The 22,529-nt window shown below is 39.7% G+C and overlaps 1 protein-coding gene across 1 annotated transcript in view; it reads left to right on the plus strand.

The window, feature by feature from the left end:
- The window catches only part of LRP5 (LDL receptor related protein 5), a 124,991-nt gene that overhangs the window by 32,821 nt on the left and 69,641 nt on the right, over positions 1 to 22,529 (plus strand). The window contains exons 3-5 of the mRNA XM_059473775.1: positions 12,418 to 12,615; positions 16,139 to 16,335; positions 17,809 to 17,940. Of these exons, the coding sequence (XP_059329758.1) occupies positions 12,418 to 12,615; positions 16,139 to 16,335; positions 17,809 to 17,940 (527 nt within the window). The remainder of the gene's footprint in view (positions 1 to 12,417; positions 12,616 to 16,138; positions 16,336 to 17,808; positions 17,941 to 22,529) is intronic.

Below are 22,529 nucleotides of genomic sequence, written 5' to 3' on the forward strand. Positions count from 1 at the left end.
AATCCTGTTGTATCCTGACAGCAAGTAATCTATGCAGAATTAATTAATGTTGATAAATTAGATATTGAGTTCAGTAGTGTACTTAAAGAGAGGATATGATGTTAAATTGAGTATTTCATGGTAAGGTGGATTACAGAGAGTGGTATGGCACTTTGCATGAAATGCCAATGCCAGGTTTGCTTCTCCTAAGTGGATGCAGTTCCTTGCCTTTTGACTGATTCTTTAAGTGTTGAATCAGACAGGTTTGCCTGAAAAACTAATATATTAAACTTAAAATATAATTTTAAAAATCAGACATCACATATATTTGTGGAATAAAACATGCAGGTTTGCTTTTACAACCACTTCATTTCACCTGGTAGCTCTGAAATATTTCCTAGGTCCATCTGTGAAATGGTGATCATGACATTTGATTTTGGCACAGCAGGCTCTGGGGTTGAGCTCACATGTGTTCCATTTTCCAGGTATTCTCTGGGGAAGACAAGTGGGTGACAGTAGGAGAAAAGAACCATTTAGTATTTTATCTATTAGAGATTTTATTTGTCTTTTTGTTAAAAGAGATTTTATTTGTCTTTTCAAAATCAAGTGGCTGATACTGTTCCTACAATTCTCAGAACAGTATTAGATCAGAGCACCTGAGTAAGTTTGTGGGGTTTTTTCCTGCATCATGAAATGTGATGCACTTCAGACTAGGGTTGTTAAAACTGGTTGAGGCAATCTGTCAGTGGTTAGTCACTTGCTTTCATTTTGGAAGAATTTCCATTCCGTAGATGTGATTTTGTCCTTTTAGCAGTTTCTACCAGAGAAGTGGGGTGGGAAGCTTAGAAAATGAGGAAGTAAACTTCATTAGTCAACTTTGGCTTCCAGAGGCAAAATGGGACAAATAAGCAGTTTGCAAATGCTTAGCTGATACTATTAGTACCCAAACATGGGTTTGTCTAGAATGCTCCAAATCAAACAAATCTAATCTCTCTTGAGATAATAACATTTTGTTGGGCAGAATGGTGACATCTTCTCTTGTCTTTTAGCCTTAGTAAGGCTGTTCTGCCGAGGTGGATGGAGGACTGTGTGTTGGGGTGTTTGCAGTGGGGTGTTATGCCCAGAGTGGTGTTTGCCTAATAAGTAGATTTTATTCCATTTTGAGTGTGATTCTTCAAGCCATAGTTTGAGAAAATGGAGAAGAGCATATTGAAAATACAGTCATCATCTCTCAGGAACACCAGAAGTGTAATGACCAAGCCTTAGGAGAGGGATGGGAGAGGGGCAAAGTTAACTTCTGGAGTTTCCTTTTGAAACCTGTTTTTCTGTGATTTCCAATTGACATTCAGTAGTATGATTTTTCAGATGTTCTGATGGGATTCCTAAGTAGTAAGTCAGATGTTGTGGTGATTTTTAAAGAGAGTTGCATCTTTTGCACATTCAGCCTATCTTCCTTTTTTAAAGGCAGTGATTATCTCATGGTTGTGACTGAGAGAGATTCCTCTCCCCTAACAATCATTCAGTGCATTCCTAAAATTTCATTTTTTAAGGCAAGCTATGGGACACTTAAAGCTTATCTGTGAGTCTCTCTTCTTCTCAGAGGCAGTGAAAATCATTCATTGTACAGGGTCTTCTGATACTCTGAAAGAGTATCATAATTCACAAGAGTTGGCTTAATATGTAATGTCATTCTTTCCCATACACATTAAAATTTTCTTGCTGAATTCACTGTATATTCTAGGAATTAAAGGAAGCAGACTATGTGGCAATCCAGTTACTCTTCCCTGACATGAAGGATAAACTAAGAAGACAGAGGACAGTACAAAACATTTTTCTGTAAATTTGCTGATGCTTTGTTTTAAACATTTAGATCCCAGTCCTGCTGTAGGGTGTGTTAACCTGCATTTATATAATGGAGGACATTAGTCTAAATTCTTGGTATTGTTTGTAGAACATTGGCATTTATGTAAATTCTTGATAGGTAGACCACTGGTGGGGGATTCAGTAGTGTTGGTGTTATTAACTTTGAGTTTGATGCTACTGCATAAGTATGTACATGTTTTCAGGATAACAGCTTCTAACAAATCTGAATGTATTGTATGTAAAGATTTTACTCAAGCTCAGCTAAAAGAGGTAGCTCATATTCCCTGCAATGCCATGCAAAAAACTTAAGTGTCATGAACATTGTCTGAAGAAGGAGGAATGTATTTGAAAAACAAATTTTTATCACGTGTCGTGGCAAGCAAACTTCACTTTCCTGAAAAGAAGTCTTCAAAAGAATGCATGAATGAGTAGCCAAAACAAATTATTTAATTCTCAGTCCTGTAGTGAAGGTCTTAGATCAGAACACCCTAGAATGTGTGTTGACAAGGGTCATTAAATCTATGACATAAAAATCTCAGTGCTTGCTACCTTCTCCATTTTACACAGGGCTCTGATTCTGAGGGTCTGTAGCATATCTGTAATCCTCATATCTGATTTTTACTAAGTGCTTAATGAAGTAGTTAGTTCACATAATGAAAGTCTACAATGTGTTAGAGATATTTACTTTGGTTAATATAAATCTTGAATTTGTTATTACTTGTGTGATGGCTGCTGTATTGCCTTTGGAGTGAGCTTACTGTCCAGGTCCAGGCTGTATTTTCTGTAGCTTGCCTTGCTCAGCAGACAGTAATGCCTGAGAAATTTCTGCCCCCTCTGTTTGCTGAAAGCAAAAAGAATTAAATGAGACATCTGTGAAATGTTTGTGAAATCATTATTTTAGGGAAAGATAAAAATTGCTTGCCTCAAGAAAAGGTGTGCTGTCTTGTGGTTTTTTTGGTGCGGGTATAACCACAGTCATCGCTGGGTGTAGTCACTGAATTTGCCATACCTGAGCTGGCCTGCTGACCCTGGTGGGATCTGTAGGAATGGTGTATGTGAGAGAGGAGAATGAGGACCTTTGAACTGGTTTGACTGATGAAAAGCTGCAAACTGCTGCCTACATTTCCTCCCTCGTTTTAATTCTTGAAAAGTCTTCCATGGCATGGTGTGAGGCTGTTGGGCGGAGTCAGTGCTGGTGCCAGTGGACCACCCCAGAAGCTGACTTCATTTATGGAGCAATCTTCTCCTTTTGGAAGAGCAAAGCTTTGGTGGAAGGAAATAAGATACAAATTAGAATGCAGCAAAAAAAGTACTAAAAATAAATCATCTGTTTTGGCATTCTGCAGAATGGCTATTAGTTCAGAGATTAAAACAAGCCTAATCATGTCTGAACAGCATTAAGGGATTGTATGCCATAGCCTGGCTTAGCCATTGCCTCAGGTTGCTTATGGCAAATTAGCCAAAACCTGCAAGCAGTGGCTGTCATTGACCTAAAGTATATTTGGCACCAAATAAAGGATTAGATGGTAAATGCATCAAATGGGATACTAAAAAATGTATATAGAAGGGACAGCTATGACAATCAGAAAGCTTTCAGTTCAGAGTCTAAAACTGAAAGCCTCAGACATGCCTAGTTGCTAATCCAGTATTTGCTCAGTGTCTCAGCAAGTCCATGAACAAGACCTGGAGCTGTTGTAACTCACAACTGTGTTTATGTCAGCCCTTCAAGCTGCACTGGTGTTTGCTGATGGTTCAGCAGGACCTTGGTCCCACACAGCAGCATGGCAGGTACTAAAGGTTAAGCATGTTGGCCTGCTGGGTTGGAATTATTGGGATCTGTATGAGCTGCAGCCGACTGAGGCTTCTGATACAAATAAGGGTGAACGATGACATCTTTTAAGCAGTGTATCTTCTGGTCTTAATCTCCTTTGGAATAGTTGAGAGGAGAGGGGATACTGAAGAAAAACTTGTGACTGTTGCAAGTGGTGGCGAAGAAAAGCAAGAAACATCCTGTGAGTAAAGAAGGCTGTGCTTTTTAGAAACCCTAACTTGTGGCTGCTTGGGCAAAATGCAGAAGATGCCCAGGTTTTGAGTGAAACGTGCTTATTGCTGCCTGAAAGCTAGAGATTACTTTATATCCTGTGTGTTTCTAGTTAGTAATTAATTGCAAGTATAAAATTATTTTGAAGCTTTTGGTTAGTTATTTGAAACTCTGTAATATATGAGTAGCATGATTATTATCTTAAAATGAAAGAAAAGTACTCAACTGTAAAATTGGTTCACAGTCATATCCAGTATCTTGGTATGGCAGTAATTTCTGGGACTTGGAAAGCTTTTGATATGTGTCTCCAAATAGTCTCATGCATAAGAAACTTGAGGTTTTTGTGGGAATTTTTATTTACTCTAATTTTCAGATTATTGTCCTTGATGGTGACAGTCTTGCTTTAAATAGTTCATTAGTCTCTTCTGCTTATTTCTCCCTTTTCCTGCTCATGGATAAGACTGTTGTTCAAAGACCTTTTGCTTCATTTGAGAACAGACCTGCCTGTTCAGAGATGATGGAAAAAAAGTAATTTACTTCTCCCCTACTCCCCAAAACTGCATGGGAAAGAGGTGGAAATGTGTAGACTTCCTTAAAAACCCTATTGACCTCCCTCCCCTATTTGCGCTCTTCTTTTGCTGCAGTTTCTGTGACTCCTCCTATCCTGAGTCCTGGATGCTGATACTTCTTTGCCCTTTACACATTTAGTCTTATTACATTTGGGAATTGTATTCTTCTCTTCTAAATTTCTACACTGTTTCTTGGGGGAAGAAAAGGAGCAGCAGGATGGCTTTAGTTGTCACAGTGCCAGTGTGTGTTGCAGTGGTTTCTTGGGTGAAGTCAGGAATGCAGTGGCACCAGAGAGGTGGTGGAAGCTCTTTGATTAAATGATGTCATTGGGTGTATTTTATAGCTGCATCATGTGGAGATCATGGCATATACAACATATTGGTCTGGATGGACTGGCACTATTCTGTCATGAATGAGTTGCTTTGGTTTAACTCAAAACATGTTTTTAATTTTTTTTTCATGTCAAATTAAGCATTAGTATGAGCTAAAGTAAGAATTTTTCCACGTAATCTACTGAGGGTGTTCTCAGGGTTTGTTTATTACTGTTTGAAATTACAAGGGTGCAAATGAACATGCTTAAGTTCTGTGCCTTGACAAATTCCTGTCTTTAGTTGGTGTGTATCTTTCCCTAAACATTGAGTTAAAGTGTATCAGCACAGAGAAACATAAAATGCCTTGGTTTGAGCTAAACATTTGAGCAGTTTTGAGATGGGTGGGTTAGAGAGCCGCCAGCACCTGACTTACACAGTTGGGTTACTGTGGTTCAGTACATTTGCTGCAACCCATCTTCCATTAAGTCAGTCTAATGTGTAGATACAATTTCTTTTTTTGACTGTCCCAATAGGTTTTCATTCAGTGTTTCCTTATGAAAAGAGAAAGAAATCTAGGTTTATCTTCAGGTAGATGTAGTTGAGTAATGACTGGGTCTAGCTCACAAGCTGATGGAGAGTTCAGCCGTTCATTCTGCTCACTTTTTCATGTGAGGATACTGAATTTTGAGTGTCTGCAGTGTGTCTTAAAATGGGTTGAATGTATTGGGATTTGGTCTATTTATCCATTCCTAAAGTAAACCACATTTTGTGAAAGAAGGGGACCTGGGGTCAGTGGACTGCCTGTGAGACAGCCCTTGCTGTCAAGAAAGCCAAGAGCACTCCTGGGCTTCATCAGGAGTGCTGCCATCAGATCAGGAACCTCCCTCTCCACTCAGAGCTGGTGAAAGGACCCTTGAAGTGCTGTGCCCAGTTCTGGCTCCTCAGCAGGAGAGAAACATGGACACGCTGCTGTGAGCTGATCACAGCGCCCCAGAGATCATTAAGGACACCTTGCCAGTGTGTGTTTCCAAAGAATAAATCAGAATAAAAGACATTGTAGGAAAACTGTAGTGGAGAAGGCTGGTTCTCAAGGGTTTTGTTTGCTTTGTACACATTTTTTGAATACAATGTGATTAGTTGTAATGATTACTTGCTATGGCTATTTTTGGGTTTGTTGTAATGATTTTGTCAAGGACATCTAGGTCTCAAAATTCAGTGCTTGAAAAAAAGAAAAGAAAATAAAAAGGTAATTTGAAAAAAAAGAAAGTAATTTGCAGCTTAATGCTATGTGAGATAGACATTCTTTACTTCTGTAAACAGTTGGGGATATTTAATTTCACAGTGGAGTTTTTGTAGCTTTAAAGGTGGGATGGGGGAAGTAAGTTTTAAATGTGCAGGAATCTAAACTTCATAGCAATTTCCTGTAAACTCCTGTTTTATGCCATGGGCTTGTATAAGTTCAAGAGCATTGTTGAAATTGGAGAAGTTTGTACTGATTTATATCATCTGTACAACTGGCTCCTTTTGTGTAAGCAGGTTATGTAAGGTTTGGCAGCTGTACTGCATTTTGGGAGATGGAAAAAGTGTTTGGGCAACGTTGGCTGCTTTTTATTATGTCTGTGATACCTTCCAGCTCAGATGGCTGATTGGCTGCTCTTGGAGGGCACAATCCTGATTTCTAATCTTTGTAAAAATAATGACAGGAGACATGAAGCACTGGGAAATAAAAAATAACCTGCAGCTTTAAGACTGAGGGGAAATATGGTCTTCATTCTGGTTTTGCTCCTGCACCTGGAATTTTAAAATGAGTTAAGCAGGGGAAAGAAAACAAACCAACCAACCAAACAAAAAAACTCACCCAAAAACAAAGCCAACAAAAACCCCCACTGGGGTGCAGTTTGCCAACTTCAAAATCTGTTTGTTTTTGCAAGGTGGTTTTCAGTCCCATTCTTCTGATAGGAGGGAAGCACCATTCAAGCCCTGATTCAATGTGGTAGTTTATATCCCAAAACCCAGGGCCTTGTTGGCTGCAGTTGAATTGCATTTAATTAAGTTCTGATAGAAAGCTTGGTTGTGAAGCTTGAAGCTTACATATAGAGCTTGTGTATTTGTAATATATGTAACACATGACATGTATGTGCTTACATATAGAGCAGTAACTGAATTTTATGTACTCTTTTGGGTCTGGTGCTTCTGGCTACTGGACTGGATGGACTCTTGGTGGCTGTGTGTTCATGAGAAACTGTACATTTACACCATGGCTTTGGTGGAGCTTTGGCTTCTGCTCTGCTTTGTTCCAGCTCCTTTCTTTGCTGTAGCAAAGTGGTGCAGCAGATCAGTTTAGGGACAGAATTGGTGCAAGTGCTGTGAAATTATCATTTGATGTTAGTCTCTTTTACTGCCTGCCTCTCCTTCATTTCTGCCTTAGAAGTCTGGAGTTAAGGTTTAAAATCAGTGAGGGAGGGAGACACTTAAGCATCTCTGAAGAAGTAAATAAAGTAACTCACAAGTTTGTCCAAGGTCTGCTTTTTGTTTAGAGCATATGTAGTGCTGCTTGGTTACTTTTTTTTAATGGTATTGATTTCAATAGCTGCTTAGCAGTGAATTTTGCTCACAAGGGCTTTTTTTTCCTCTCATTAGCTCTTTAGGAATTCATGTTTTCATTTTCTTTGACAGCCTCAGTGCTGTTAGACTTTTGTTGACCTGTTGCCATGCAAGGAGGATATAAAACTCCTCAGATGCCAGTCCTAAAATGTGATCGATCTAATGTGTACAGAGATACTGGGTTTGATATTTTTAGTTTCTTACAATTGTTATGGCGTGCCCTGGCCCAGGGGTATTTAAAACTCTGGAATTTACATTTGAAAACACTACCACCACCAAGAAAATCAACCAAACAAAAAAACCTACCCAAATGCTTGCCTTAGGCTCTTCATTGTTATTCAGTGTGCATCTTTTCAGCTGGCTTCAAAAACTTGGAGGCATAATAGCACAGGTATTTCCAGACTGAGACTCTTTGCTTAGTCTACTTATTTTTCTGAAATGTTATCTGGCCCAAATGCGGGGTTTCTTTTTTAAATGGTGAAATGGAAATGATAGGGATTGTTAATATATTGGACACCTGGAAAATAGATTCTATTTGAAAAACAAAAAACCCCAGTCCTGAACCATCATTTGTCCCAGATGTCTTGACTGTTTTCAAGTGCTTGTTTTATACTGAGGTCAATAATAGATGTGGACCCTTGAGCATTCTTTAAAAAATAAATTCAGGAAAGCCTTCTCCCCCCCTCCTCCCCGCCCCAGAAATAACACATCAGTTATCACTCCAGGCTCCTGAATGAAGGTTAATTTAAATCAGGATGAATCAAAATCAGTTCCTGTCCTGCATATAAACTATTAAAGTATGCAGATTGATTCCTTTCTCTGAGAAGCTACTTGGAGCTTTTTGCCATATTCCTCCCCTGCCCATAAAGCTCCAACCAAAAGTGTCTGCTTTTGTGTAGGAATTGATCCTGTACACTGCAGGCATTTGGAAGATGGAGGCTGTAAGGCCTAATTATTATTCAGGACATTACTAAAATCTTTAATTTCTCCACTGTTTTTCCTGTATTCCTCTTTCTCTGATAAACAAGCTAGTACAAGCAGATTTCAGTACTTTTGACAGGAGACTAATAATTTTAATCAGATCCATGGGTTATTTCAAGGATAGTTAGCCTTTTTTATTTCTTCATGACAAATCATAGCAAGGAGGCTTTCCCCCTGCCCCAAAAAATTCTCTTATTACTGTTCCAGTTAAGTTTACAGTGCTGGTTTAGTTAAGCTTGTGTAATTCTTTCCATAATAACCATGGATGTTTCTTTTCTTTAGGATTTATAACTTGTGCAAAAAAATGTCTGTCTTCAGGTTGCTCTGTGTTCCAGCCAGAACACTGTATTTTTACCTTAATTTGAACTAGCTTTGTCACTCAAAATAGAGGAGGGCAAAAAAGGGAAAACTTGACATTTTGTGCATTCTTGAAAATCCCTTACAAGCATGCAGTTAAAACATGAAATTTTATGGCTTGCTAGAGTCTCATGTCCAGTGCTCTGTTGTGCCTTGTGCTACAAAAAAAAAAAAAAAAGACATTAGAGCCTAGATGCTAGGCTAGAGAAAGGTGGAAGAGGAGGGATGGAAAGGGCTGCCCTAGCTAATTGCAGACTCAAAGGTGAGTGACTGGCCTAGGGGGAGGTGATGAGAAATGCCTCTTTCTCTGGGCAGGCTTCACAGGTGGCTTCAGCTGGCTGGTTGCTGCTGTTCTTTGCTCCCTCTGTTTAAGCACCCCTTGCTGCAGAAACATTGGTAACACTGATTATTTGCTAAGGTAACTGAAAGGCTTTGAGTTTTCTCATTTCTTTTCCTTGTTAGAATGCTAATGTCAACACCAGGGTGGGCACCGGAGAAGAAGTGCTTCATTTGGCAGTGGTATGGTTTTAAATGGGCTCACTTAGACCACAGAACATCAGTCCTGCTGTAGGAGCAGCTTCTTACATTGGTTTCCAAACTCCCAATTCAGGATCTTGATGTGTTGAGAGATCCCCAAGCCAGAGCACATTTCCTAAAATTCTTGGCAATTCAGCACCTTGCTGCCTGATAAAGGACAGAAACCTCTTTGAAAAGGATGCAAAAATTGTATTTGCTTTTCTGTGGCTTGGTGTCTGCTCCTGTGATGGACCATGGGATTCTGTGGGGCACGCAGAGGGAAGAAAACCTTTACCTCCTTAGGTGTTCATTATAGTCTGAAAAGTTCACTGAGAAGATCAGCTGTGTGATACTTGAGGGATTGCAGGGACAGCCTGTTGCCAGGACAAGGTGGTGACAGGCTGTGTTGCTTTAGAAAAATCCAACCAAGGGAGAAGTGCTTTGAAGGAAGGCTGCCTGCATTTAGATTGTTCTCCATGTTGTCTAAGTGCATCTTCATCCTGCTGACCCTTCCTTTGTGGTGCAGCTACTTTGCTAATACCACACAGTATTAAACCTTTGAGTAACATTGAGCTTGGTGCCTGCTAATGAGCTGAAATGTAGAGATGCAATTTTCCTGTGACAAGTTTGTGAATTTGAAAGTACTAGTTTTGTACAGCAGTCTCTGTGAGGCCAAGGGTAAACACACATCACCTGTGAAATTAAATGACATTATTTTTTGGGAAGAGACTCTTGAGTTGGAGCTCCTTTAATATCATAGAAAAGCCATGAGGGCTCTTTGGTTTACAGATATTTTTTTTTCCTTCATCTGAATGCATTGAGAGTGCAGGCTGAAATTTTAATGGAAGGCCTGAGGACAGGAATTTTGTTCCATGATAATTTAAGGGATGTTTTCTCATCCTTTTAACCTGTTTTGAGGGTTGAATAGGACTTAGCTAGTTTTGTCTCCTTTGTTTTTTCTTTTAAGTAACTTTCATGGTCTAATTGTCTAATGGTCTAATCTCCTTTTTAGTCTGCACTCACATATTTCAATAGCCACATGATGTGGCCCAAAGTCACTTCTAATAGCCACGTTTTTCTTCATTCAACAGTCTATCTTTTGTCTGTCTTTATTCCTGTAGAGCTGGATGCAGGTGATGCAAGCTGAGCAGGATCAGATGAGCTGGATCAGACAACTGATTTGACCTGACCAAAAATGAGTGTTTGGCCATATCAGTTTCACAGTATGATTCAGCATCTGGTTGTGCAGACAGGTTTTTTAAGGCTACTTTTCTCTGTCTTCAGTTGTTTGTCAATAGCTGCTTCCCCACACAGTCTGAGTTGCCACAAATTACAGCCTGACTTGTTAAGGAAAACCAAAATGAGTGGCAATTTACATTCATAGGTTGTCCTGTGAACTGGGGCAGCTCTCAGCTACTGCTGCTGCTTTTCCAGGAGCTGTCAGTCTGTCCTGGTTGCTGGAGCTGAGGAAGCTTTGGGAAGGCATCTGGGGACATGACTGTGCCTCAGCCACTCTCATGTGAGCTGTGTCAGAAACCTGTGGAGTCACCTGCATATGGAGTCTTTTATTGCACCTCGAAAACTTGTTAGATCTCACACTCAGGTGTATGTGGATTGTGATACAAGTGAGCAATGTCTATCTGTCTGTCTATATCTGCATGGTTATTATATTATTATATTCCCCTTTTTAGTGGGATAAACTGCTCATGATTGTATATGCTGCTGTGTGGGTGCTGTGACTGCCCTGGAACCGGAGATCTGCCTAAATTGGGGTGGAGGATGCACATGGAGATCTGAACATTTTAAGGTTAAGTGTGTTGTGAGGGACATTTGCTGGTGATAGCTGTAGAGCTGCCTGTTCCTCCTTGGCTGAAATGATGGCCCAGCTGCAGGTAAAGCAGCTCCAGAGCCTCTGCAGTTTGCAGGGGGGGAGAGCAAGATCCCCCTGCAGAGGAACATGACAGCAATTACAAATGTAGTCCCTACATCATCCCTGAAGTGTGGACAGGAGTCTCTCTCATAAAATAAAGCATAAAGTTTAAGTGTGTTTTCACAATCCACATTCATTTACTTCCTTAGTGGCTCCTACTGTGGTTGCACAGCGAGTGCTGTCTTCTCAGGGGAGCTAAGGGTCTGAGATAAGCCAGGTTATGAAACATCTGGCTCAGCATTGTGCAGGACTGAATAGATGTCTCTTTACCATGCTTTTCTGGAGCTGCAGTGTTAAGAGGACTTAGCTCAGATGCAGCTCTGTGCTCTTGCCCAGCTGGTGCCCATCTGGAGCTCCTGTTGATTAATACTGTGCAGGGAGCCTGGGGAGGTGATGGGTCCAGGGCACAGATCCCTGGTTATGTTTGAGAGCTCCCTCAGGGCAAAGGCTTCCTCACACAAACCCATGGCCCAAAAGGCTGTCATGGCATTGGGAAGACAGTGTGTTTCTCTGAGAACCCTGAGGCAGCTGAGTTGTGTTTGCATGTGCAACTTGCAGGCTGCATATGTGGTGCTGGGTAATGTTTACCAGCTGTGAACTGGCTGTCCTCTTCTCACCAGACCATTTCTCTTGTAACTGTACAATCTCAGCTTTTTGTGCAGATGTTGTGTGATTTGCCACACTTTGATGTGGTCCTTTCCAATTGGTATGTGCTGTTAACCTATTGTGAGTCTGTTCAGGCTACTTACATTGCCCATAGGTGGAGTGATAGGGAAACTGGGACATGGATGGGAATGGGGAAAAAAAATTCCAAAATTGTAATGTCTTTCTAAGACTTCATGGATTTGTGATTTATTTTTTTGACAGAAACAGATTTCAGGACACTTGACTTAATTCTTTTTTTCTCTATGGATTTGCAAAAGGAGGTGAAGCTGTGGTCATTGCAATACAGGATATTAACTTGTAGCAACTGACCACAAAGGGATGATACTCAGTTATAAATGCCTATAACAATCAGGTACTGCTCAGCTTTGGGAGACAATGGTAAATACACAAAACTTGTGAGATGGTTTCATGAAGGACTTACTTTGTGCCTTGTGGGCCTGGAGTTTGATTTGCTTTAATAAGTGTGTAAAAGTTTTGGGAGTAAGCACTGGTGTCCGTACCCTGCTGTATGTAATGTACCGTTGTACCATTACAGGCTTTGCAAAGAGCTGTTATCCCTGCATGTCCTGTGGCCTCATTTGTGTGTGTGTCTCTTTCAGATACATGTACTGGACTGACTGGGGTGAGACGCCCCGGATAGAGCGGGCAGGGATGGACAGCAGCATGCGCAAGATCATTGTTGATTCCGACATTTACTGGCCAAACGGGCTCACGATAGACCTCGACGAGCAGAAACTTTACTGGGCTGATGCAAAACTGAGTTTCATTCATAGGGCAAATCTGGATGGCTCCTTTAGGTAAGCTCTCTGGTCTATAATAAGGTGTAATTTCTCACTTTCTGTGTTCATGTTGAAATAAGACTTTTTTCCCCTGGTAATCTAGAATAATGCAAATACTTTCCCATTTTTTTAAAAATGCAATTCTTAATTGCCTTGCAAAAAAATAACCTCACATACTATAAAACTGGTTTTAAGAGTAAGACTGTTTGTATCAGTATTTCACTATAGACTGTTCACAGCCTTCTTGTACAGCAGGGTTCTTCTTTTTTAGGCTCTTACTTGTCTTGAAAATAGTTGGGGATGCTTATTCTTGACCCTAGACAATATAACATTTAACTTGTGACTGGGCTTTTACAGTATTGTTAATGTTTTTTTTTAACCAACAAGAAATACACATTGAGACACCCTTGTCCATGGCCCCATCCAGAGAAGTCCTTTATGTCATGCCTATTAATTAACCAATTCTGGGTTGTTTCAAACCACAAGGACTTAGGAAGCAGATTTCCTAAAGCTTGCTGGAAAGCACAGGGTGGAAATTTTTTGGTGGCTGCTGTCCAAGTGTGCTGTTAAGTTTTGGCTTCTGTAGACATGGAGAAATGACACTTCAGGCAGGGCAGACTTAGGCATTTGAGATTGCATCTTCAGTTCTGTGCAGTGCTCAGTGGGCAGGGTGTGTTGGACCTGAAGGGTGAGTGTCACATGCAGTAAAATGTCCTGCCAAAGTAATCTCTGCACTGTTGTCTGGCTTTGGTCTCCAGGTAGTTTTAAATGACATTTTCATGATTTCATAACATTTAAAATGCCTGTGTCAATAAAATTGTTTTGCCTTGGTGAAAAGTTGGAGGAGCTCTATTTTTCATATTTCTGTGTAATAGAATAATATGCCTTCCCCCCAAAAAAATTTTCCATGGTGTTTCTCAATTTTTTTTTTACTGAGTTGCATTCTATGCCTGATTTTCACAGTCATAAAAGAGCAATAGCAATATTGACATCCTTTATAAAACACTCTCAAGTTCCTTTGAGAGCATTGTGTAAGAGCTGGATAATGGTGGCATTGTAGTAAGTGACAAGTATTGACTGACAGTCCAGAGTGGAGACAGGGAAAAGGCCTTTGTGGAAGGCAGAGGTAGCTCCCACTCTGGTGCAGGTTCCTAGACGGAAGGAAAGATTTTCATATGATTCAGCATAGAGTATGTTTCTCTGATTTGGGGGAGAGTGGCAGAGTTTGAGGTTTCCAGGCTCTTTCTGGGGTTTTCATGCACATACAAATTGTACAGACTTTACTTGCGTGTGTGTGTAAATGTTGAAGTTGTAATTGGCAAGTAAAATCTATTCTGCTCATTTTAAGGTAGAGAAAAGCCACCCGAAAGGGAGAAAGACTTTGAATGCACTAATTCCAGCAATCTATCCAAATTACTTTGTGATAGATCCATGCCCCACCTCCCAAAGAGATTTCTGTTGGACCATAAATCAAATAGTGTTTTAGTAAATAACAATGTATTTTGCATTAAGAAAAATTTGGCTCTCTTGCATATTTTATTGAGGTGCTAAGAGCATGTAAATGCACACTTGAGATCAGAATATCCCTGTACAGGGTGCATATTGGACATTCTTGATGTCTGACTGCATGCAAACTTGTACGTATTGTCCAGCGTAATAACTCTGAAAGTCTTATGGATGTTGATAAAAGGCCATGAAGATTGATCTGAATCATAACTCCTTTTAAATGAAATTTTTATTTATTCCCTTTTCCTTTTCACTGTTCAATGTTGAAACAGATGTCTGTGAAGTTGGGACTCCTGGATTCTGGTGTTAAAGGTGCATTTCAGTAAGGGCTCAGACTAGATGTAACTTCTGAAGTTGTTTCTGTTCCTTAAACATGGAGCAAGTTTCACTCATCCATGACAATAAAGAAATGGGTGATGTTTCAAATGCTTCCACCCCTTCCATCCCAGAATCCATTCAGGATTACCTCAAAATCTAAATAAAAAGGAAATTTCCATTCCATGTGGTGGATTAATGTTACTGGAGCAATCTGCCTCTTAGCAAGCTTCAATTTGCACCCACATTTTCTGGAACTATTTCAAGGGATGTAATTACAGGAGAAAGGGAGACTTGATATCTAAGAATGATGGAAATAGGGGCAATACATAGTGGAAAGCAGCTGTTATGATATTAGGATACAGCCAGTGCTGTTATTAGTGAAGAGGAAAGAGCAATGGTAAGAGTGGAAAGTGAAATTAGTATTTGTATTTATTCTGTTGTGTTTTATGGTAAGAAGTAGTGGTAATTAGAGAGAATTTTGGAACAGTTTCAATTTTATCTCTAGAAGAGAAATATTATGAATAATTTTGTTTTCTCATGTATATTCTGGTACTTTTGCGCATGTCACAGTCTGTTTTAGACTCGTCCATGTCTGAATATATATCAAGAATTTTGGGGGTGTTTTTTATTCCCTTCTACCCTGGAAAATGCAGATAATCACCTGTGCTGCTCAAAATGAAGCAGAGTCTTTTCCCTGCCAAATGTTAGCTGATTTTTGTTTTTCCTTAAACATCTTCAGTGGAAAAAAATTGAATGCAGATTTAATAGAGTTATAAGAAAATTAAGTTCCTTATTTTCCTTCAGGATGACACTGAGACTTCAGCTTTCTCAAAGTCATATGATGAAAAATTTTGAATAGTGCTTTGCTGTGTCACAACACTGGTTTGAAAGTTGTGTGCATACCTTTGTGTATACATAAAATGTATGGGTTTGTGAAAACTGAGTACCTTAGAGTTTTGACTGAGGAATTGTCCAGTGTCTTTTCTCTGGCTTAGTAAATGTCTTCAAAACTACTAAATCTAAATTTATTGCAACTGGTATAAATTTTGGGATCCTATGAAAACATGTTAGAAATGTCATGTGTTTTGTGGCTTCCAGTTCATCTAATTCTCAGATATGTGCCAGTATGTAATTGGAAAACCACCTCAAATGTTTCAGATTTTTATTATAAATATTTAGTTTTAGGAAAAATATAACTGACCTTTGCTCTACATTAAAAATTAATCTGAAAAATAGTCCTTCTGCTGCAAAATTAAGAGAGGGGTCATTTAATGAGACTCATAGGTCATTTCTGCCTTTTTTTCCTGGAAGAAGAGACTGAGTGCAAACTGAAGTTCTGGGCAAAGATGTCATATGCTGCTATAATCTGAGGAGCACTCTTTGGACCTTATTTCCTTGGAAAGTCACTTGTGTTTGGGTATTTGCACGGCTTCTGAAGTTAAGGAACTTAAGGGGACAGTGTAGAGCCTGAATCGGATACTATGATGTTCTGAAACCCAATATATTTGTGTCCTTATTGCTATGAAGGGGTAAAACCTTATTTTACATTTTTCAGACTGCTTGTCCCTTTTATCACCAGGTGAATCTCTTGGTCCCATGAATTTGTTGAAAGATGACAGTTCCTACGTGAATTTCTACGGAGGCAAATTTTTTCATATGTGTGTGGTAACAAGTGGAAGCAATCAATTTTTTAATCCTTACTCTTTCTCCCCAAAAGGCAAAAAGTTGTTGAAGGTAGCCTCACCCACCCGTTTGCCCTGACGCTGTCTGGGGACACTCTGTACTGGACGGACTGGCAGACACGCTCCATCCACGCCTGCAACAAACGGACGGGAGAGAAGAGGAGGGAGATCCTGTCTGCCCTCTACTCACCCATGGACATCCAGGTCCTGAGCCCCGACCGACAGCCCTACTGTACGTCCTGCTTGCCCCCAAACCCCTGCTTGGCTGCTGCTTCTCTGGCAGGGAAAATGTCAATCAGCAAAGTGGTCAGTGTGGAGTTTCAAAGTTCTGCACACTTGTCAAGGGGTTGGTTGCTAAAGGTAGAAGTGCTTGAATCCAGTGCCTTGCTTTGAGTATTCTGGCCCCAATTGGTGTGAACTCACTCACTGCCCCAGCTGGTAGCAAAATCCAGTGCAGTATTCAGTGACTTGTTTTGGTTTGGAATATTTGAACGAGGATGATACCAACTTACCTGGCATCTTTTTAATGCCATTGCTTTAAAGGCATCTGTAAGAAATGCTTATTATTACTTTTTTTTAATAATTAAAATTGCCACAAAATATATAATGTTCATGTTGTACTTATAAGTGCCATTTTTGCAGTCCAAACTTGATCGTGGTTATCTTCAATACATATCAAATAGTTTGTGCACATCTTAGTATGGAAGGGTTTTAGTTTTGAGCTTTCATGTAGACACACACGTGCCTCTATTTTTCTATACATTCTCTGGTGCTACTTCAAAGGAAGTAGAGTATTGAAAATTGAGTAGAGCTGCATGTATTTTGTATGTTCACTTGATTCCATGTGACAGCTGGTTTTGGAGGTTTTGGAGTTTTTTAGGATTGTGAGAATGGGACTTAAAATCAGTGTTGTGAAATGTATATAATTGACTAGTTCTGGGAAGAATCAAGTCTTGTCCAGAGGAAATACTCTTGCCATTTGGACTGGCTTCTTTCTTTATGCCAGCTGTAAAATCTGCTTCCCTAAAGATAGTGTTTGTTATTCCAATTAATTTAATAGGATGTGAGTAAACAGGCCTGAAAGTAAGCAAAAGGAGTTAGACCTCATCCTGGGGATGGAACATGTGCAAGTTTTCCTTGAGGTTACTGGGTATGCACAGCACCCTGGTCTATCTCACAGCTCCAGATAAGAGTTTGTCTGTGCTGAATTCTTGTCATTGCTTTTAGCTCCAGGAATGTCCCAGCCTTGGGTCATAGTATTTGAGTCAGTCACAAAGAAAATAGAGCACACAGAGAAACAGCATATGCTGAAAATAGCTCAGATGCCATTGACTTCATTAAGATCAGGCTTGGATTCCTTCCTTACCAGTTTGTTTTTTTTTTCCTGTGAGTGTCAGTGGAAGTAACAAAAGTCAAATTAGCCAGACATTTTGTGCTTTTATATTAAAGTAGTTCAGATGATGATTGAAACTACAGTTTTGCAGAAATCTTGAAAAAGTTGCAAGTGTTTTTTATAAGGGGAAATATTTATCCATAATTACCTATTCATATGGTAATTTCATAAGCATTTCATGTTGTGATTCCTCTGTTTTTTAGCACTAAAGCTTATGGCAGTCATTTGGGGTCTGTAATTTCTCCCTCAAGGAGAAAACAGAGCTTATGGGCTTCTAGAAAACTTAGACTAAATCTGCTTTGTTTCTTGAAGTTCACACTCCATGTGAGGAAAACAATGGTGGTTGCTCCCATCTGTGCCTGCTGTCTCCAAGGGACCCCTTCTACAGCTGTGCCTGTCCCACTGGTGTGCAGCTGGAAGATGATGGCAGGACGTGCAAAGCAGGTAGGAACTTGGCTTTTTTTCTACAGTCACAGTGTTGGTGTGGTTTGGGTTCACTGCTTCAGAGCTGATCCTTGAAGAATTGAGTTGAGAGGAGCTGCCTGATAAACTGAAATGTTATTTTGCATACAAACCTCCCACCAAAGACAGAGGTTTTTATGAACTAAAGTAATCCCTTGTAGTAGAAATCAGAGATTTTTGCCTGTGTTTAGGGTTGACAGTTCTCTGGATTTTATTAAAAGTAAGTTCATGTAGGACATCTTTCCATTTGGACAGTGGAGAAACTTCTGCTCCCTCTCATTCATCCTCCAGAACAGGTCTGTGATAAAGCAGTGGTGGCTGAGTTGTTAACTGAGAAAATACTGCTCTGGATGGTGTCCCTGAGAAGTAGGAGAGGGTTGTGTGTCACCAATAAAAAGCTGTTTAGAGAAGAATAGCTAGGACATGCCTTTTAATTAAACAGTGTAACTAGATGTATATTTTGAATTCACAGGTTGAATGGTATACAAAGTGGTATACTTTGAAATCTTATTTTTTTCACTGATTGATAGGTCTTTTTTAAAGATGCATCTTAGAAAAGCAGGCAACTAACACTGATATGGTGATAGAACATAGGAGGGAAGGTTTTGGAGACTGTTCTGCTGACTCTGCCGCCTGTCTCCAGTGTGCTTTTGAGTCTAGTCAAGTAATATAATCATTTTCTGATGTGGCTTGATTCCTCTGTGTACTAGAGCACGCATAAGAGATGCCTTTCAATTGTGAACCAGAAGCACAATTTAAACACTGAATCTCCAGGGTTTAAGGGCCGGTTTTATTAGCTCATCCTACTCTAATTGAAAGGCTTATAAGGTAGTTTTGTAGCTGCTAAGAGACTTTTCCCTTTACTCCTTCCAGCTTTGGAAAGTTTCCCTTTCACAGCTTTTAAAAACCGCTCACTGAATGCTCAGGACAACATTTTAGAGGTTCATATTGACCTCATGTTTCTGGCAGTGGGAATAAAGGTCAGCCTGCTTTTGGCATTTTGGCAGATAGCACAAGCAGGACCAACTGCTTATACTGTGCTTTCACCTTTCCATTGTAAGGCCAGACAGTTTGCCAAGGGTTTTCTGTCAAAGGAGGGCAAAAAAGTGGGATGAGAACAGGAAATCTGGTTTTGCATAAGAATGTAGCTTTTTTGTTCAGTTTTATGGATTATTTCTTTCCCAAGCTCCACATCTTTTGTTGCCCTGTCTGCCTTATGCCAACATCCATGTGCTTCTCTTTCCCATCTTGCTAATTAACTCCTTGGTTGCAAGGAGCTGACTTTTTGTTCTCCACACGAGCCCTTTGTAGTGGCCATGTAGCAGGAGCTGCAGACCCACGGGTGCTGACCACCTCTTCACTTTGTTCCTCTTGGCTTGGGCAGAGGTGCAAAAGCGCAGTCACTTGGGCATGTGAGCTGCTTTGATTTCAGGCTGCTAAGTGAATCTCACAAAAGCTGCTGGGGGTTTACCTGCAGAAGGGAAAAGCATTCTGTTCTCAAAATCCCTGTCCACATGGGGAGTTTACTGGTGCAAATGTAACTATAGAATGTTATTTCTGTATATGTCTATCAGAAAGAATTCTTGAGCAGAAAAGCCCTGGGATGCTTAGGTGATTTTAGCTCTCTTGAATATTGAAGTAAACATACATCGGTAATGTTCAGATGAGAGCACTCTGTAGCTCTTTACAAATGGTAAACGACCTAGGTAATTAACAAAAAAAATGAATTCAAGGACAGGCTGTGCCAGTATTTGTCTTGCTGAGTTACATCTGTATATCATGAAACTCTGGATTTTTATGCTTTGACTAAACTAATCATTGATATGCTGGAACCTTAAGTATTGTGCCTGTGTTGAAATATAATTCATTTTCCTGTAGTTTTGTACTTTTGGTGTTCGTGCTTGCTTTCTCTCTGGTTCTAAAGAGTTGCTCTGAATAAATTTTTTAAAATTGCCTTTGCAGTAAATATCCATCACTAATAATGGATGATAGATAGATAGATAGATAGATAGATAGATAGATAGATAGATACATACATACATACATACGTAGCAACTGGCATCAAGTGTATGTTCTCCTCTGGGAATGTGTATATCTTTTGTGGAGGTAAATAGATAAATTTATTGTTTTGCAGACCCATGGTGCTAGGCCTGTTTTCCTCTGTTGGCTTGAAAATGTTCTGCACTACCTTGAAGTTCCCATAACAACAAGCAAGGGAGTTATAACTTTGGAAAGTAAATCAGATGCTCCTGACCACATACTCCTAGCAAAGTGAACATTCAAACTCTGGTCTTTGAAATGATTTGGGAAGTTGTGTTGGACCACTATGGTCTTGCTGGATATGTCAAGTACATGGTATTAGATGGATATCTGAACCTAATCTTGCTGGCATAGCAGGTAATGAAGTCACAGTTTGTAAAGGCTGTCAGAGTCTGATGGTTCTGGTTGTGCTTGTGGTGAGTGGCCTACTCAGTAGGAGCTGGTAGCACCTTGTAACTTTCAAGAATAACTGACTAGTGAAATTTCATGTCTCCAAATGGAACTTCAGTTCTCATACTAGGTAGTTTTCTTGATCTATGTTTTGTTTGTTTGGTTGTTTGTTTTGTTAATTTGTTTGAATGCCTTCCCTAAGCTAACTTGAGCAATTGCATAAATATTTGAGAAAGGAACCAAAATTTGGTTGCAGTCATTTAGAAGGGTTGTGTAATTCTACCAGCAAATAGGCCAGTTAAAAGCAGAGCAAAAGAGGGGAAATTTCACGATCTTGGGGACCTTCTTTTAGTAATTTTGCTGATTTAGGACCATCCTGAATTTTTTCTTGCTTTCATTGCTTAAGGATCACATTTATTTTCTTTATGAACAGAATTATTTTGATTCATGAGTCCCCTGTTTGCGTGCAATGTCTCCTTTCAAGAAGCTGTTCTTTCTCCTCTCCTGGAGTTCCCTTCCTAGGATTTAGTGAGTTCTGTGGGTCAGTGGTAGTTTGTAGTGTTGTGAGAAAGACAAATGTATTGTCTCCAGCAATCTTGTCTCCAGCAGCAAATTATTTGCTCCATTTTTACCTGGAAGATACTTCAGGTGATACCTGTCACCTCTTTTAAGCAGATAGACTTTCCTCATGCTTCTCATTGTGCACTGTGAATGACATGAATTTATCTGTTTCTCACTCCAGCTCTGGTGCACCTTTGGTGTAACTTGTACCACTTGAAGTGAATGTTTCCAGATAAAATGGAGCTGGGTGTTTGCACCCTGTTCTGCCTGTGTGGAGCAGGTTTGTTTTGCTTTGCTGGGCAAAGCTGCAGTCTCAGAATATTGGATTACTCCCTCTGCTTTTTCCTTCCTTCTGTGGCTTGACCATATGGTTCAGGTCAGTCACATTTAGGGAAGTTTAGATGTTTTTTGTGTATCTTGCCAGCTAACTGTGATTAAACCCTGATCCCAGTCTCCTGTACAGCAGCTATGTGTCTGCATCCTTCCCAGACTGAGCTGGTTTTTGTAAACAGCATTCAGCAGCATGTTTCTCTTATGTTTCTGGAAAATATATCAATTCTTTCTGCTGTGTCCAGTATCACTGGCATACAGCTATCACTGCAGGCCTTCTAAAGGAATGCCAAAACCCTCATCTTTTTTCTAAGTGGATATATTTCCTGTAAGCAGTCACTTGACTTCCTGAATTCCCTCTCCCTGTCAGTTGCATTCCCAAAAGTTCTTATTCTCATTGCACATAATTTTCTGATAGTATCAAGTTAGTCAAAGTATATGAACTAGAATTAGTTGGACAGCATTTTAAAACCTATTATCCAGGGCTGATACCTGCAAAATATTTTCAATATTCCCCACCTCACTCTCAAAAGTCTTTACTAGCTTGGCTCTCTGGCTATGAAGCTGTAATAGGTAGGATAAACTGGGACTTCAGCTAATGTTCTTTTTTTATTCTATTTTTTTAACTTCAGCAAGGACACTCAGAGCTACACAATGTCAGAATTAGTCCAGATTCGTGCAGCTTCTGGAAGCTTCTGGACCCCTAGTTTTAAAAAAAATATTTTTCAGGATTTTCTTTTATTTCTCATTAAATATGTAATGCTTGCTGCAGTATATAGATAAAATATTTCAGTAAATGCTACAGAATTTTACTTTACTCATTATGCAGATTCATTGCAGCAATTTCGCATGGCCTGAATATCATTAATTCTTGATCCATTTTACATATTTAAATTCCTCTCTAACTAAATTTAAATATCTATTAAGAGGAACCTTTTTTTACTTGCTTCCACATAAAAACACAAACCAAAACAAGCCAAGCCTTTCTGTGACACTGGAATCTCTTTCTTGTAGATTTAATTTTACTCTGATTTATTGTTTTTCCATTTGTGTTGGGAAAGGTCATGATTCTGTTGTCTTTCTTGTGTTTGAAAGCAATGTGAGAGGCCTCTTGGCAAGAAGTTCTAAGGGAGGTAGGCTGAGGTATAGGTGTATTTGCATGCCATACAAGGAATAGATGACAAATGCAACATCCAGGTTTGCCAGTTTTGGAATGCTTTTGGTATTTTGAATTTTGCACAAAGAAGTGA

Source organism: Ammospiza nelsoni, chromosome 6 (genome assembly GCF_027579445.1).
Source record: "Ammospiza nelsoni isolate bAmmNel1 chromosome 6, bAmmNel1.pri, whole genome shotgun sequence".
Lineage (NCBI taxonomy): Eukaryota > Metazoa > Chordata > Aves > Passeriformes > Passerellidae > Ammospiza > Ammospiza nelsoni.